At 43.7% G+C, this 18,126-nt stretch overlaps 1 protein-coding gene across 2 annotated transcripts in view; it reads right to left on the bottom strand.

The window, feature by feature from the left end:
- The window catches only part of CYP7B1 (cytochrome P450 family 7 subfamily B member 1), a 168,152-nt gene that overhangs the window by 13,364 nt on the left and 136,662 nt on the right, over positions 1 to 18,126 (bottom strand). The window contains exons 3-6 of one of the 2 annotated variants that reach the window (XM_084849428.1): positions 14,620 to 15,210; positions 13,956 to 14,162; positions 609 to 787; positions 269 to 450 (exon numbers count right to left, since the gene is read on the bottom strand). In XM_084849428.1, coding sequence (XP_084705554.1) covers positions 403 to 450; positions 609 to 787; positions 13,956 to 14,162; positions 14,620 to 15,210 — 1,025 coding nt within the window. In that variant the 3' untranslated portion in view covers positions 269 to 402. Of the gene's footprint in view, positions 1 to 268; positions 451 to 608; positions 788 to 13,955; positions 14,163 to 14,619; positions 15,211 to 18,126 lie in introns of those variants that run through there. The other variant, XM_084849427.1, reaches the window with a different exon arrangement.

The following is an 18,126-nucleotide window of genomic DNA, read 5'->3' as shown; positions in this document are numbered from 1 at the left end:
ATATTCATTAACTTTTGCTTCAGAAGGGGGTGGGTGGGGGAGAAATACAAGGAGATGACACAATTACCCTCAAAGCTTCACTGCAGAGCAACAGCTTTACAATCCCGAGTTCACGACGCCATACTAATTGACCACGAAAGGGCCAATCCCTATAAAGGGAGGTGAAAAAGCATACGGCTCAAGAAGACACTGCTATTAGAGGGGCTTTAGAGAGTCAATGATGCTTTGGGGGCACTTAGCTAAATGACCCACATTATTTGCTCTTTAATCCACCTTCTATTATTCAGCCTTCTTTGGGCATCCAATGATCCACTTCCAAACAAAGCCCACATTTTGCTTCAAGTTTATGGTAGTCAACCCACAATTGTCAGTTCTTCTCAAAGGGGGTAGCAGTCAGCCTCATCACCATATTTCTCTCTTTAGGCCATGAATCCATTGACCTGCAGGCACCTTGAAACAATCTGAAAGTCAGAAGATTTGTTCCACAAGAAGGAACAGCAGTCCCCACCCCCCTTAAAAAAGAAAAGAAAAAAGATCTATACATTACAAAGTGCCTGGTTGCTGAAATGTGCCTGAGGTGGTATGTGTAATACCAGCTCAATGTTTACCTTAGGATCTTCGTAGACCTCGGGGTCCATGTGCAGAATCGGAGGATAAATTGCTATCCAATCTCCTTTTCGCAAACAGACTTCCTGATTCCCTTCCAGCTTGAGCAGGAAATCTTCTTTGGCAATGCGAATGTTCATAGAAGATGAGCACAGTCGTAAACTCTCGTTAACAGCACTTTCTGAATGTAAATAAAGAGGGGAGAGGGAAGAAGAAGGAAAAAAATAAGAACCCCAAAGCATTTAAAATATGGAAGGTGATTGGAAGTTATAAGCTGCTACAGCTGCCAGAGGTCTACGGGTTTACCAGAGCTAACAAAGGAAACAGGAGTGGGGGAGCTCAAAAGAGGTAATAAACTTTCCTGGAGGGCTAGGAGAAGCTCTGGCATTCTCAACTTTTAAATTTAATTCTTACTGATAGATCCAATGAATTTCATTAGGCTCTAGGCAGTGCAGTGTTTTGGGTGGAAAACCATTACTTAGGCATCATGTTGAAAAATGGCACAAACAAAAGAGATGAATGCTTTTATGCATTTTACATATATTGCTGAGATCATGAGGAAATGCTGGCCACAACACCAAAAGCTCTGTCCAGCTTGCTTTTCAAGAGACCCCTGCTAACCCTCAACTGTGCATTACAAAACTATCTGCTCAAAGAACTGTGCAGTCAATTGCGAAGTAAGGGTAATGAGAATTAAGCAACCCTTCGCGATATCATCACATCAGAATTTCTACCGTGGACTGAGCAAATTCAAATTACGTGTGGCGCTTTGATGAGTTAATGGGGGAAAACCCATACACTGTGTCACACTTTGACACAAATCCCAAACCTTTTCCAGAAGCCCACCATAACTTGGAAGGCTCTAGAAGGCAAATGTCCCTGCTCTCCCAGTGGCCTTCACCTCTTGCTCCTAGCACGACAGATTTTATGGCTAATTTCCGGCAATTTATCCTGGCAGTTTGAGGAGGAATTCCTTTGGGAATAATATGCATAATTTGCATAAATCATTCTGATAGCATGCATACCAGCATGTAGCTCCTGTCTGGAGCTGCATCTCTCACTTTGTAATCAAAACTGACTGTTTTTCCACCAGCATGGCTGGGCGCTGTCACAGGCGGCATGACTCCTCTGAGTCGTCAGTGAGAATTTTAGCATGAAGAAACCCCTAAAATAAAATACCCCAAACCTAAAGCCAGAGCACCCTTCCCACAAAAGATCAAATAGATGGTTGCTTTCATGCTTTTTGGAATATATAAGAGACCTTCTCCAAGTGGGCTGAGAGGCTTCACGGCTCTCCAACTGCCCTCCCATCAAACCCATAGGTTAGCTTACTAGAAATAGTTGCAACCCTGGCACAGAAACATCTGAACAAGATAATAGCAAACGTTCTTTCACTAAAAATTAAATCTGTTGCAGCATGCATCGCAAATAAAGTGGCCTTGGATGCTTTCTTGCAGGAGATCTTTCCTTAAGCGTGCATTTGTCTAAAGAGATGAGGCTGCGGTCAGCTCTGTGTGGCCAGTGCCGTGATTCAATGTGACGTACAGTGAGGCTGTGCATATTCTTTTGGACTGCCTTCGTTACTATAATCAGGGAGAGTCAAATCGGCTTGTTGGTGATGAAGCCAGAAAAGAACTCTGGTTCCAGAACATGGCCTCTGCTGTGGATAGCCACAAGGCACCTGACACGATAGATTTCAACTGGCAGCACTCTGGCAACAAAAACTTTGCAAAGGAAAGGTCCAGAATCCAGTCTTGTAGGCTGTCTCCAGCCCAGGCAAATGAAGCTGATAACACACCATTTTAGCCTGCCGTGTGGAAATGGTAGCTGACTTATGTAACGCTGCTGTACACCAAAGGAACCAAACGGATGTGTGCATGTGTGTGTATTGGGGTGGGGGTGGGAGTGAAGAAAACACAACAACAGCCAGCAAAATGGTCAGGGAAGTGCTGCTGCTGCGGTAGCAGGTTTACACTGAACCGCACACGCCACACAGTCACATCAGATTGGCTGACATTTCCCCAGGAAGCGTGGCAGTCTGTTGCCCACCGCAGTATCGCAAATGACAACTGGGCAAGCATATCTTATGTGGGAGTTAATCACAATAATGGAGCTCAAAGTGTGGCTTAGTGGTCGGATCATAAATGACAAATCTGTTTTACCTTCCAGTACCAGTTATATGGGGGTAGGCGAGCTTGGCTCTCGCTCTGAGCGATCGTGCCGATAATCCTTAGATGACAAGAGTAATGAGTCACATTATGATCAGCAAAGGAGGATGGGGCTTGTGTGGGTCTGTGGCAGTCTACCATTAAAACAAACAAACAAAAAAGACACTCGTTTGCCCCCACCCCTTCCCAACAGTCCCTGTATGGATGCTGAGAAGAATGACAACTGGATGATAAAACTGCCATCCGTACTTGCTGTTGTCATAGTTCAGTAGGCACAAGCCAGTGTTCCTGTCAGACCAGCTGGGTAGCTTGGGAGGCCTTCCATTCTGCACCATGAGGTACAGTAAATTATCCAGCACGGTAGAGCAACATCTGTTTCTGTGCTAGTGCCGAACAAACAAGGCAATTTAAAGCATACCAAGGGATAACCAAGCAGCAAATGAACATGACCCTCATTTTTCCCCCCCATCCTACACACACGAGATGGCTGAAACTTCACTGTATAAAGAGGGGTTGTCAGAAAAGTTGACGTATTTTCTATGCACAGAGGGAAAGAGAGAAAGAGAGAGACTGCAGACTTCCCATAGTATTGTTATTTTTAGAATCCTCCCACTCCTCTTTTCTCGTACATACCCAGCTTTCAATTCACCCTAGATCTTTTTTTAAAAGTCAAAGCCGTTTCAATATACTTATAAATATTCAGTCTTTAAACCTAATTTGCTATACTTAGTTCACATGCCTTCAAGCATTTGTCTTCCAATTTCCACTGAATAAATGCGTACTAATGAGAAATAGAGCAAGCTGCTGAGGCAAAGCTGGGTGACTTGAGCCTGGCCTGCCACCAGCTTGTGATAGGCAGGCAAATTGAGTTAAAATGAAAAGTCTTGTCAGCTGAAATACAACACGGTAGCCAAACAGCAAGCTGTCAATCATCCAGCCAAAACAAGGGACTGCAGGTAATAAAAGGTCATTGTGAATCATTAGTGCATTTGGCTTTCATAAGCAAGTTAATTTTAATTAAACATGATCTCGATCTGTAACTGTTTAATAAAAAACTTACTGCACATAATGGATGGTTAATTTTATACAAAGCGTTTAGCAGGTAATAGGACCCCATAAGGATCAAGAGGGTATGGAAGAAAAAGAGTGGTTGGGTATTAAAATATTTGGGATATATTTTTGCTCCATCCAGGGTGATGTGACTACATAAATAATGAACTGGTTCACATGATCATGTGCCGAGCGGGTTTCGAATATTCAATCCCTGGCTGCAGCTTGTTGTGATGCCCGAATCCAGGGACTGGGGGTTATGCGAGGGTTAAACAACCATGGTCCATTGCAGGGTTATGCAAGGGTTAAACAACCATGGTCCATTGCAGGGTTATGCGAGGGTTAAACAACCATGGTCCATTGCAGGGTTATGCAGCCATAATTCAGTACCACAAACATGGTTGAATACACAGCTATTCAAACCCAGACGTTTCAGAGCTAAGTACTCAAAACTGTGAGCCTGGATAAACGAATCTGTCAGATTCAGTTTCTCCCACATCTTAATTGTTTTAGTAAGTTATTTCCATTCTAAATATGAAGAAATTTATGAATTGTGGTAAATTGTTATAAAAATGAACTGAACTGAAATTCTCACCCATCTCTAGGATTTGGTGAAGCAATATTTTCCTGGCATTCGCACTTTCAATTCTGTGGTAAAGCTGGCTTCCATCAGCTCCTTACTAACAATGAACCAGTATCCCAAAAGGTCTTGTGATCTGCTGCAATAATGTATATTCTCTATCGCAAGAGGCAATGTTGCCGTTCTCAAGACACCCAGACAATCAATGGAAAATGGTATTTTTTCACCACTGGTCATGACCACCTATGGGGCAGCTCAGTAATGTACTCATAATAGTCCCACAACTCAATGATGGGCATAAATCCACCTATATTCCCACAGAGTTTGTTTGTTTGTTTGTTTATTTATTAATTAAATTTATTAATCGCCCATCTGACTGGTCACCCAGCCACTCTGGGCGATGTACAACCCACCATAAAACAATTTAAAACAATAAAATTTTACCATAATTTTTTTTTTTTTAAATACCCTAACCCACCCCAAATGCCTGCTTGAACAACCACGTTTTTAATGCACGACGGAAGCTCATTAAAGAGGGGGCATGACGAGGTTCCCTAGGGAGGGAGTTCCACAGAGTGGGGGCCACCACAGAGAAGGCCCTCTCCCTCGTCCCCACCAGTCTAGCTGTCCTGGCTGATGGGACAGAGAGAAGGCCATCTGAGGCTGATCTTGTTAAGCGGCCTGTCTGGTGTTGCTGGAGGCGCTCCTTAAGATAGGCTGGGCCGGAACCATATAGGGTTTTAAAGGTCAAACCCAACACCTTGAATTTGGCCCGGAAAACAACTGGTAACCAGTGCAACTCCTTCAGCACTGGAGTGATGTGATCTCGCCGGCGGCTGCCTTTAATCGGGCGAGCCGCCGCGTTCTGTACCAGCTGCAGCTTCCGAACCGTCTTCAAGGGTAACCCCACGTAGAGCGCATTACAGTAGTCTAAACGAGAGGAGACCAGGGCATGTACTACCGATGGGAGCAGATGGTCGGGAAGGAAGGGGCGCAGCCGCCGTATCAGATGGAGTTGATACAGCGCTGTCCAGCTCACAGCTGACACCTGAGCCTCCATGGACAGCTGGGAGTCCAAAATGACCCCCAGGCTGCGGACCTGGTCTTTCAAGGGTAGCCGTACCCCATTCAACACCAGATCAACATCCCCCAGCCTCCTCTTGTCTCCCACCAAAGTACCTCGGTCTTGTCAGGGTTGAGCTTCAGCTTATTCCTCCCCATCCAGCCACTCACCGTCTCCAGACATTTGGACAGGGATTCTACGGCCAACCTTGGTGAAGATTTGAATGAGAGGTAGAGCTGCGTGTCATCCACATGTTGATGACACTGCACCCCAAACCTCCTGATGATAGCCCCCAGTGGCTTCACAGAGATGTTAAATAGCATCGGGGAGAGGATGGAACCCTGTGGCACCCCACAAGTAAGTGGCCACGGGTCCGAAGCCTCCTCTCCCAGTGCTACCCTCTGGTACCTGCCGGAGAGGAAGGACCGGAACCACCGCAATACAGTGTCTCCAATGCCCAACCCCTCCAGGTGGTCCAGGAGGATACCGTGGTCAACGGTATCAAAAGCCGCTGAGAGGTCGAGGAGAACAAGGAAGGAGCATTCACCCCTATCCAGAGCCCTCCTCATATCATCCACCAAGGCGACCAAGGCCGTTTCTGTCCCATGCCCAGTCCTGAAGCCCGACTGAAATGGGTCTAGATAATCAGTTTCTTCCAAGTGTGCCTTCAACTGCACCGCCACCACCCGCTCAATCACCTTGCCCAAAAATGGCAGATTTGAGACTGGGCGAAAGTTGTTCAGAACTTGAGGATCCAAGGAGGGCTTCTTTAAGAGCGGTCTTATCACTGCCTCCTTGAGGGCTGATGGCATCACTCCCTCCTCAAGGGAGGCGTTCACCACCGCCTTGATCCCCTCACCCAGTCTCTCTCTGCAGCTCATAATGAGCCAAGATGGGCAAGGATCAAGTAAGCAGGTGGTCGGCCTTACAGATGAAAGCACCTTGTCCACTTCATCAGGAGGAAGAAGCTGGAACCGATCCCACAAAACCGGTTTGCCACAGGCTGCCTCTTGCTCACTAACTGTATCCACAGTGTGCAGAGTAACACCCCTAATCTGATCAATTTTATCTGCAAAGTGCCTTGCCAAAGCCTCACAGGAGGACTTAGAATACTCCAGTGGTTCCGGAGCCACAGGACCGACCAGGCTCCGGACCACTTGGAACAGCCTCCTGGGGCAGCACTCTGCAGACGCGATGGAGGCAGCATAATATTCCTTTTTTGCTGCCTTCACTGCCACGTGATAGGCTGAAGATACAGCTCTAGCCCGTGTCTGATCATCTTTGGAGCGAGACTTCCGCCACCGGCGCTCTAGCCGTCTCACCTCCTGTTTCAGAGATCGTAACCGCGGATTGAACCATGGTGCAGTCCGAGCCCTGTTCAGGGGGAGAGGGCGTTTCAGAGCCACCCGATCTAATGCCCCAGTGATTGCGGCATTCCAGCCACCCACCAGGGTCTCGACTGAGTGGCCGTTGGCATGCCCCAGAGAATCCCCAAGCGCGTTCAGGAATCCATTTGGATCCATAAGACGCCTGGGGCGGACCACTTTAATGGGTCCTCCACCCCTGCGGAGGGGTTGTGGAACCGAGAAGTCCAACATCACCAGATAGTGATCTGACCATGACAAGGGGGTGGTGGATATACCCCCGACTTCCAGATCACTCCCCACTTCTCCAGAAACAAACACAAGGTCTAGTGCATGACCGGCTACATGGGTGGGCCCAGTTAGAATATGGTGCAGCTCCCAGGAGGCCATGGTCTCCATAAAGTCCCGAGGTGCTCCTGTGAGGATGGCCTCCGAATGTACGTTGAAGTCCCCCAACACCAGTAAGTTAGGGGACTGTACACGCACATCAGAGACCACCTCAAGCACCTCGGCCAGGGAGTCAGTCAGTAATAAATGCCCTGGTCTCCTCTCATCTAGACTACTGTAATGCGCTCTACACGGGGTTACCCTTGAAGATGGTTCGGAAGCTGCAGCTGGTGCAGAAGGCGGCGGCTCGCCTGATTAAAGGCAGCCGCCAGCATGATCACATCACTCTGGTGCTGAAGGAGTTGCACTGGTTATCAGTTGTTTTCCGGGCCAAATTCAAGGCGTTGGTTTTGACCTTTAAAACCTTATATGGATCCAGCCCAGCCTATCTTAAGGAGCACCTCCAGCAACACCAGACAGGCCCCTTAACAAGATCAGCCTCGGATGGCCTTCTGTTTGTCCCATCAGCCAGGGCAGCTAGGCTGGTGAGGATGAGGGAGAGGGCCTTCTCTGTAGTGGCCCCCACTCTGTGGAACTCCCTCCCTGGGGAACTCCGCCATGCCTCCTCTTTAATGAGCTTCCACCAGGCATTAAAAACATGGTTGTTCAGGCAGGCATTTGGGGTGTGTTAGGGTAATTTTAGAAATATGATGTTTTAATGCAAAATTTTATTGTTTTAAAATTGTTTGTATTGTTGTACCTGGCCCAGAGTGGCTGGGTGACCAGCCAGATGAGCGATTAAGAAATTTAATAAATAAATAAATAAATAAATAAATTCAGCAATATATTGTTCGCTGTTGCAATGCAAAGTATTTTGGCCTGGCTTGGTCTTGAATGGGCAGTTAAGAGCCATTAGCTTCACAAAAGACCTGATCCTGATGGGAGATGAAAACTGCTAAAACTAGTTCCTTGATACGAATCCACACAGCTTCCTAAACATTTGGACTCTCCTTGGAGGTGTGGGTATGGGGACTGTCTTGATGAGTGCCTGCATTTCAAAACTTACCATTACACCATTGCTTTAACCTTCGTTGGAAAGGTGTCCTATATATGGTGAATGTGTGGCCCTCCAGATGTTGTTGGAATGCAACTCCCATCAGTCTCAGCCAGAATGGCCAAAGGTCAGGGGTGATGGGAGCTGTAGGTCAATATCTGGAGGACCACACATTTCCCACTCCTGCTATATGCCTATGAACATTTGTGAGAAGCAACTTACATAAGTTTCCATGCAATGTATATTTTACCTTTTGTTGTTCAGTCGTTCAGTCGTGTCCAACTCTTCGTGACCCCATGGACCATAGCACGCCAGACCTTCCTGTCCTGCGCTCTCTCCTGGAGCGTGCTCAAGTTCATATTCATTGCATCCGTGATGCTATCTAGCCATCTCATCCTCTGCCGTCCCCTTCTCCTTTTGCCTTCAGTCTTTCCCAGCATCAGGGTCTTTTCCAGGGAGTTTTCTCTTCGCATTAGGTGGCCAAAATATTGGAGCTTCAGCTTCATTATCTGTCCTTCCAATGAGCACTCAGGGTTGATTTCCTTTAGGATGGACTGATTTGACCTCCTTGCAGTCCAGGGGACTCGTAAGAGTCTTCTCCAGCACCACAGTTCGAAAGCATCAATTCTTCGGCGCTCAGCCTTCCTTATAGTCCAGCTCTCACAGCCATACATTACTACTGGGAAAACCATAGCTTTGATTAGACGGACCTCTGTCGGCAAGGTGATGTCTCTGCTTCTTACTATGCTGTCTAGGTTGGCCATAGCTTTCCTCCCAAGGAGCAAGCGTCTTTTAATTTCATGGCTACAGTCACCGTCTGCGGTGATCTTGGAGCCCAAGAAAGTAAAATCTGTCACTGGTTCCATTTCTTCCCCTTCGATATGCCAGGAAGTGATGGGGCCAGATGCCATGATCTTAGTTTTTGTAATGTTGAGTTTCAAACCAGCTTTTGCACTCTCCTCTTTCACCCTCAACAAGAGGCTCTTGAGATCCTCTTCGCTTTCTGCCATTAGGGTGGTATCGTCTGCATATCGGAGGTTGTTGATAATTCTCCCAGCAATCTTAATTCCGACCTCTGATTCATCCAACCTGGCATTTCTCATGATGTACTCTGCATATAAGTTAAATAAGCAGGGTGACAATATGCAGCCTTGTCGTACTCCTTTCCCAATTTTGAACCAATCGGTTGTTCCATCTCTGGTTCTTACTGTTGCTTCTTGACCCTCGTACAGGTTTCTCAGGAGACAGGTAAGGTGGTCTGGTACTCCCATCACTTTAAGAATTTGCCACAGTTTGTTGTGATCCACACAATCAAAGGCTTTAGCGTAGTCAATGAAGCAGAAATAGACGTTTTTCTGGAATTCTCTTGCTTTCTTTATGATGCAGCAAATGTTGGCGATTTGATCTCTAGTTCCTCTGCCTCTTCTAAACCCAGCTTGTACTTCCGGTAGTTCTCGGTTCGCATACTGCTGAAGCCTAGCTTGTAGGATTTTGAGCATCACCTTGCTGGCATGTGAAATGAGCGCAATGGTGCGGTAGTTTGAACACTCTTTGGCGTTGCCCTTCTTTGGCATTGGAATGTAAACTGACCTTTTCCAGTCTTGTGGCCACTGTTGAGTGTTCCAGATTTGTTGGCATATTGAATGCAGCACTTTAACAGCATCATCTTTTAGGATTTTAAATAGCTCGGCTGGAATACTGTCATCTCCGCTAGCTTTGTTGTTACTAATGCTTCCTAAGGCCCACTTGACTTCACTCTCGAGGATGTCCGGCTCAAGTTCAGTGACCGCACTATCATGGCTATCAGGGACGTTCAGATCTTTCCTGTATAGTTCTTCTGTGTATTCTTGCCACCTCTTCTTAATCTCATCTGCTTCTGTGAGGTCCCTGCCTTCTTTGTCCTTTATCATGCCCGTCTTTGCACAAAACGTTCCCTTGAGATCTCCAATTTTCTTGAAGAGATCTCTAGTCTTTCCCATTCTGTTGTTTTCCTCGATTTCTTTGCATTGTTCATTTAAGAAGGCCTTCTTGTCTCTCCTTGCTATTCTCTGGAACTCTGCATTCAGTTGGGTATATCTTCCCCTTTCTCCCTTGCTTTTCGCTTCCCTTCTTTCGTGAGCTACTTGTAAAGCCTCATCAGACAGCCACTTGGCTTTCTTGCATTTCTTTTTCTTTGGGATGGATTTCGTTGCTGCCTCCTGAACAATGTTACGGACCTCCGTCCATAGTTCCTCAGGCACTCTATCAGGTCTCATCCCTGAAATCTATTCCTCACCTCCACTGTATATTCATCAGGGATATGATTGAGGTCATACCTGAACGGTTTAGTGGTTTTCCCGACGTTCTTCAATTTAAGCCGAAATTTTGCAAGAAGCAGCTCATGATCTGAGCCACAGTCAGCTCCAGGTCTTGTTTTTACTGACTGTATGGAGCTTCTCCATCTTTGGCTGCAAAGGACATAATCAATCTGATTTCGATATTGACCATCTGGTGACGTCCATGTGTAGAGTCGCCTCTTGTGCTGTTGGAAAAGAGTGTTTGCTATGATCAGCATGTTCTCTTGGCAAAACTCTATTAGCTTTTGTCCTGCTTCATTTTGTACACCAAGGCCATGCCTGCCTGTTATCCCGCTGATTTCTTGACTTCCTACTTTAGCATTCCAATCCCCTATGATGAAGAGGACATCTTTTTTGGGTGTTAGTTCTAGAAGGTGTTGTAGGTCTTCATAGAACCGATCAACCTCAGCTTCTTCGGCCTCAGTGGTTGGGGCATAGACTTGAATTACTGTGATGTTGAATGGTTTGCCTTGGATTCGTACTGAGATCATTCTATCATTTTTAAGATTGTACCCCAGTACTGCTTTTCCCACCCTTTTGTTGACTATGAGTGCTACTCCATTTCTTCTAAGGGATTCTTGCCCACAATAGTAGATATGATGGTCACCTGAATTAAATTCGCCCATGCCTGTCCATTTTAGTTCGCTGATTCCCAAGATGTCGATGTTCAATCTTGCCATCTCATGTTTGACCACCTCCAGCTTACCTTGATTCATTGATCTGACATTCCAGGTTCCTAAACAATATTGTTCTTTACAGCATTGGATTTTCTTTTCACCACCAGACACATCCACAGCTGAGTGTCCTTTCGGCTTTGGCCCAGCCGCTTCACTCTTTCTGGCGCTACTTGGAAATACCCTCTGATCTTCCCCAGTAGCATATTGGACACCTTCCGACCTGAGGGGCTCATCTTCCGGCGTCATATCTTTTAGCCTTGTGATACGTTCCATGGGGTTTTCTTGGCAAGAATACTGGAGTGGGTTGCCATTTCCTTCTCCAGTTATTTTACCTTTAGCAAGTTATATTCCAGAGTACTATCTGCCATCTTTTCGAGAGCAATAACGGTCTTCTTTTTATAAAAGGTGAATCACTAGCCTTATTCAGGCCTTTGATACTCATGGCTCCAAAACACACGAAGGAGCCAGTGGGAACATGGGGGGGGGGGTATCGCTGCCATGATGGTGATGCATATGCTCGCCACATACTGCCAGTCAATGCATGAACAGCGTCAATGTGAAGTGGGCTACCCTGTGTAAGCCTTGCTTAAAAAGAATTAGCGTGGATTTGGCAAAAGTAAGTCCTGTCTCACTAACCTTTTAGAGTTCTTTGAGAGTGTCAATAAACATTCGGACAGGGGTGATCCTGTAGACATTCTTTACTTGGACTTCCAAAAGGTTTCTGACAAAGTCCCTCACCAAAGACTCCTGAGCAAACTTAGCAGTCATGGAATAAGATGAGAGGTCCTCTTATGGAACAGTAACTCATTAAAGAAAGCAGAGAGTAGGAATAAATGGTTCTCCCAATGGAGGGATGGAAACAGTGGGGTCCCACAGGGATCTGTATTGGGACCAATACTTTTCAATTTGTTCATAAATGATCTGGAATTAGGAGTGAGCAGTGAAGTGGCAAGACTGCTGATGATACAAAATTATTTAGGGTGGTTAAAACAAAAAGATAATTGTGAAGAGCTCCAAAAGGATCTCTCTGAACTTGGAGAATGGGCATCAAAATGGCAAATGCAGTTCAATGTAAGCAAGTGTAAAGTGATGCATGTTGGGGCAAAAAATCCCAACTTCAAGTATAGCCTGATGGGATGAGAGCTAGCAATGACTGACCAAGAAAGAGACCATGGGCTTGTGGTAGAGAAGCATGCAGCTGTGAAAATGGCAAATTCCTTGTTAGGCATAATTAGGAAAGGAACTGAAAATAAAACTGCCAAGATCATACTCCCCATATACAAATCTATGGTGTGACCATACTTGGAATACTATATACAATGCTAGACTAGATGGATCTTTGGTCTGATTCAGCATGGCTCTTCTTATGTTCTTATGAACATAAGGACATAGTCCTTAAATAGGTCCCTAAAGATCCATCTAGTCCAGGATTCTGTTGACACAGTGGCCAACCAGTTGCCTGTGGGAATCCACAAGTAGGATGTGTGTGCAAGAGCACCCTTCCGCTCATGTTCCCAACAAATAATATACACAGGCATACCGTCTCTGATACTGGAAGTAGCATATAGCCATCATGAGTAATAACCACTGATAGCTTATTCTCCATGAATTTGTCTAATCCCCTTTTAAAGTAATCAAAATTGGTGAGTATCACTACATCTTGTGGTAGTGAATTCTATAGTTTAAGTATGCATTGTGTGAAGTACTTCTTCTTATCTGTCTTCAATCGCCCATCAATCAATGTCATGGGATGACCACGTGTTCTGGTACTATGAGAGAGGTAGAAAAATGTCTTGCTATCCACTTTCTCCACCCCATGCATAATTATGTACATTTCTGTCATGTCTCTCCTTTTTTCAGGTCTTCTAGCATAGTTTTGTTCACAGTCTCTACAGTTTTTCATATGCAGGATATTTTTCTTTTTAAACAAAGAGCAATTTTTCAAATGAACAATTTTCCATATGTATTCTAAGGTGGGAAATCTGTACCATGACATTTGTATCATTGTAGATATTTCAATTGGCTCTTATTTTTAACTAATGAGCTTCATTTTATTTACTTTTAATGAATCAGGATTATAAACAATCCACTTCTATGTAGAAACGCTACTAAGCAAAACAAAATTTTTCCAAGGAGAAGTGTTTAAAAACTGGGATGCCAGCCAGCTTCTTAACACCCCACATACACCTAATTTTTGTCAATAACTATTTTGACTTGGAAATATTACCCTCTTGTTCTGCTTAGCTAGTGAGTTGCCAACCCATGGATAAATTAGAACACACACTTTCTTTTATGCCTTCAAAAGCATTTTAAAAAGCGATTGTTGTAAAACATATTTTTATTTGGAAAGTAAATTGATTATTCCAAATACTTCCTTTCAATTTGTGAAAAGGTCTGTCTTTGCAATGGCACTGAAGTCTTTGAAATGCATTACCACTTCAGCAGATGTTTAGAATCAAACTTAATATGCATAAACTTTTTGGTAAATAACTGCAAAGCTTTGATTCAGCCTTTTCCATATCTTGCCTAGTTAATTACCTGGGCTTTTTATGTTTACATGCAGCAAGTGTATCTCCAGCTATAAACTACATAATTTATAATTGATGTAAATGGTTGTTATTATGTCAATTAAGCAGCTGTGTTCTCCACCTTCTCACTAAATAGAATGAGTGATAAACTGAGTTTACAGGGAGATACCTACTTTTCTTCAGGAGGGATAAAATAAATTACCTAGGTAGACCAGGTTGTCCAATTGTTCTCTGGTGAGGCGGATGTTGTATCCAGGCCCCCTCTCTTGACCTGTTGACTGCAGCAAATGGTCAATTTCGTCACGCACCGCTGCAAGAGCTTCTGGGTGCCGCAGAAGATAATACATGGCCCAGAATGTAGCTGGAATCGTGTTTCCCACAGAGGCCCACATGAAGGCGAAATGATGTGCTGGGAGAAAATAAGTGAAAAGGAAGATTAATAGCGTTTATTACACTGATTAGATTTGCAGTGTGCTAATTAAAAGATGTTAGGACACAGACCCAGCCAAGGATCAGTGAATGCTAATGAGGACCAATAGGCTTCTGAAGTCTAATTTTCTGCTTAATGAGAATAGTTTGAAATGTAATTTCAGGGTGGGGGTGGGGGTGAAATAAAGGGAGGAAATGCAGCTCAGTTATAATCTCTCTCATTATCACCATTAAATATCTTGTTTTACCACCTCAGCCAAAAAAGAGAGAGAGAAAATCAATTATCATACAGGGTTGTTTCAGAGTAAAACATTTTATCATTAGCCAATTAGAAAAAACATTAAAAATGTTCAAGGTCGCCATTTTGCCATTTTATTTCAAAGGTCTCTAGTAAATTATCTTATTCTAGACAAGCAATCATTCAAAAAGTTTGCTACCAGCTTTGTCATAATCTCCGAGCTGCTCGTACATCTCAAAAAGATCTTTTCTGTTTTGGACCACTTCGGAAACTCCAAACCATTTTGCCATGCTTTTAGGATAAAAAACACTGATGAGTTCTTTCTGGATCCTCTTGGTTGCTCCCAACAATCCAATTGGTATGTTCACAGCTAAATAGGGAAAGTTGGCATCAAACTTGAGAAATTTGTCTCCAATTGCATCAACAATATTGTGGCCATCAGGATCTCTTCCATAGAGCGTTCTAAAACTGGCTTCAAATATTAAGGAGAAGCAGAACTTGTTCATTTTCTCTGTATCCCAATCTCTTGCTTGTGGGAACCTCCTCTCAAATATACGTTGGAGGTTTTCCATCATGCTGTCTGAGAGAGCATCCAATGGTGTGCCTAGAAGGTACTGATAATTCCTGTGCAGATTTTCATTTAAGTCTGGGCACTTCCCATTTACAACGGGTGGATGGTCAAATGCTTGTGCTGAGACTTGATCTGCAAATTCTTGAAATTCCAGATACTTGGCATTCTTGGTCACAGAAACAAACTGCAGGGGATCCATTAGAAATGTAATATACCTGCCTGAAGGAGAAAAAGAAATTGTTCAAAATCAGTATGATATTTTAGGATAACTATTCTTTTCTGAGTGCTTCATTCCACTTTAGAAGACTGATATAGCAGTCCCAGAATGAGTATTATCTTCCATGTGTGAGAAGCGAGACCTCTGAAAATACTGAGATACAAGGTATTTCCAATACTATACAACTAGAATGACTCACTTCAAATACAGATTAATTTGTGATGCAGCATCAAACCTGGAACACAGTGAACAAAATCTGCCACAATAGGGCGAAAATAATTGTTGTCTAAGTTATTTTAAAATTACTTTTAAACACTATTTTGATGTTGTTTAAAAATATGGAAATCCTCAAAAAGAAATTAGTTATGTACACCTATCATTTTGCTATAAATTTTAAAATATGAAAAAGATTAGGTTCACATGAAGTCAGCAGTCAGCTTTCCAACATTTGTGGACACATTTTCATCAGGGGCAGTCTTATTCTAATATATAATGACTTTTTTCTAGTCACCAAGAGAGTAAGTCATAGCTTTATCATTACCTTGTTAGGTACTGATAATAGCAGTTAATTTACAGACCATCAATATAATAAAAATTTTCCTGCACCATTCTTCCACTACTGGGTTTTTTTATTTCATTTCCACTGTTTCTGCAAGTAGCATACTTGCTCCTGCTAACAAGTTATAGGCAGTTGTTCTAGGTTATTTCTTTAAGCAATTTCTTAAACCATATAATAATATATCCATGGGATGAATGCTAAAACATCTCCCATGTTTTCTTGACTAATATATAATCCTGAGGCCAAAGTCCTACTGTCTTCAATTGGACTTAGTAAGTTTGTTTAGGATTGCAGCCATGCAGGGTTTCACACAAGCAGCTGGTTGGCCACCGTGTGAACAGAATGCTGGACTAGAAGGACCCTTAGTCTGATCTAGCATGGCTCTTGTGTTAATCCTATGCACGTTAACCTATTGTGTCCAATGGAGTTTACCTGGGGGCAACTGTGCATAAGACTGTAGCCTACATCATCATCGTGCCTCATGCTCAATACAGTTGATGCATTAAACAGGTGAGTTGCCACCCACAAATTTTTGTGAACTGCCCAGAGAGCTTCGACTATTCGGCGGTATCAAAATAAATAAATAAACAAACAAACAAACTGGGAAGCTTATGACCACTGCAGCTGGTGGATGCTCTTAACAGATTCCATTCATGAGCATACCCTTGGAGCCAATCTGTACATTCAGTTTGAAGAGAAGGGGAAATTGCATGTTTGACTTCCACCTGCATAAAAACCTAGAACCATTCTCTCGAACACAGTAGCTTCCCAAATAAACATTCAGCCATATAAGCATTTGGCCATGGAATCCTTGACCTCTTCATTTTTAGAAGGATGAAGTCTTAGGAGAGCTGTTCTAGGTGCTTTTGCAGAATACTATAACACCTACAGCCTCAGCCACCAGCTGCTTCTTTGATGACAGCCAACGTCATGCTGTCTTGTTCAGTGGGCCTAGTTTGACATGGCACCAGGTACCTAGTTTTAATAAGCATTAGCCCAACAGAAATCAGTTTACCTCATGACAAATGTTTACTGCCCCTTAGACTTACAATCAAGGCTGTCTAAATGTTTCAGAAGCTCAAATGTAACATCTGAATATAATGTAACATGGACAGGCGTGCACAGTTCTCACATCTGCAGTTCACAAAAACAAGTAACATTTGAAATGGACCTAATAGTCCATTTAGTCTACTCACTTCTGTATAGGGTGGCCACTTAGGAATTGCTAAAATAGAGGAAATGCATCACACACAAAAAGCAAAAAAGAAGACAAATATAAAATGTGCATATCCTAATGTATATGTATACATGCAAATTTAGAAATAATTATTAAAATTCAAATAGAAATGCAATACATCACAACATAGTGTGGAAGACTGTGACCAGGTGACCTGGTGTGCCTGCCTGTTCAGTCTGCTGCCCAGGTGCTAACTGGGGATGGGCAACAGTTCTTATGGTACTTTATCTTTAAACTGGTATTGAACAGGATAGCCCTTCAAACAGAGGACAGTCCTCTGGCAGCCCCTCAAATAGAGGACTGTCCTCTATAAAAGAGGACACATGGCAGCCCTAGCATGCAGTAAGCACTGCATCCCTTGGCGGTGCCTGCCATAACATCAGTCCACAATATAATTTGAGGTAAAATGAATTATTCCTTTCTGGACTATTGAAAATTGTACATATGTGCAACATTAGGGTTACCACCATTTTTACTTCAACCCACCTAACAGTGGGTCTGTCTTCTGCCTCTAACAGAGAATTGCTGTGGTGCCACCCTACAGATGTTGCTATCAATGATGCTGTGTGGAGAGGGGCAAAAGTATCAGCCGACAGAACTGGTCTCAAGTGTTTCTGCCGCCTAACCAATGAGCACTGTGGAATCTACTGCCACTGTCACAACAGGTGGTAACTTTCCTTACTCAGGTGTAACTGTTTTTGTCTTTTTTCTTTCATGGCCTGAGAATGCAACCACTCCACACACTGAAAAACCAGGTAGGCTGGTAAAATTATGGCTTCATCCTGTATTGAGTGAAGATGCTGATGAGTGGAGCACTGGTTTAAGTTACAAAATGCCTTTCAGCTTATAACTATTGCAATGATAAGGTTCCAGAGTAAATCCAAACATTGACACTGGGAAATTAGTTGTCCCCCCCGCCAAAAAAAACAAACCACTGTTTACAAACAGCAACAATGAGATCCAAAGATTCCTTTCCATACATAGAAGGAACTTCCTTCAGCAGAAGGAGCCTTTCCGGTGATTAAAATTCTTCTGTTTGAGGAAGGGAACCTTTGGATCCAACCCAGTGTTATCAGTTAGGTGGGTTAAAGAAGGATGGATGGTTTGACTGGGTTAATGTTG

The sequence above is a fragment of the Heloderma suspectum genome, chromosome 4 (assembly GCF_057233095.1).
Source record: "Heloderma suspectum isolate Gila_16-S chromosome 4, 16-S_ref, whole genome shotgun sequence".
Taxonomy (NCBI): domain Eukaryota; kingdom Metazoa; phylum Chordata; class Lepidosauria; order Squamata; family Helodermatidae; genus Heloderma; species Heloderma suspectum.
Note: the sequence above shows the minus strand (reverse complement) of the source record. Positions and strands in the feature narration are given on the sequence as shown.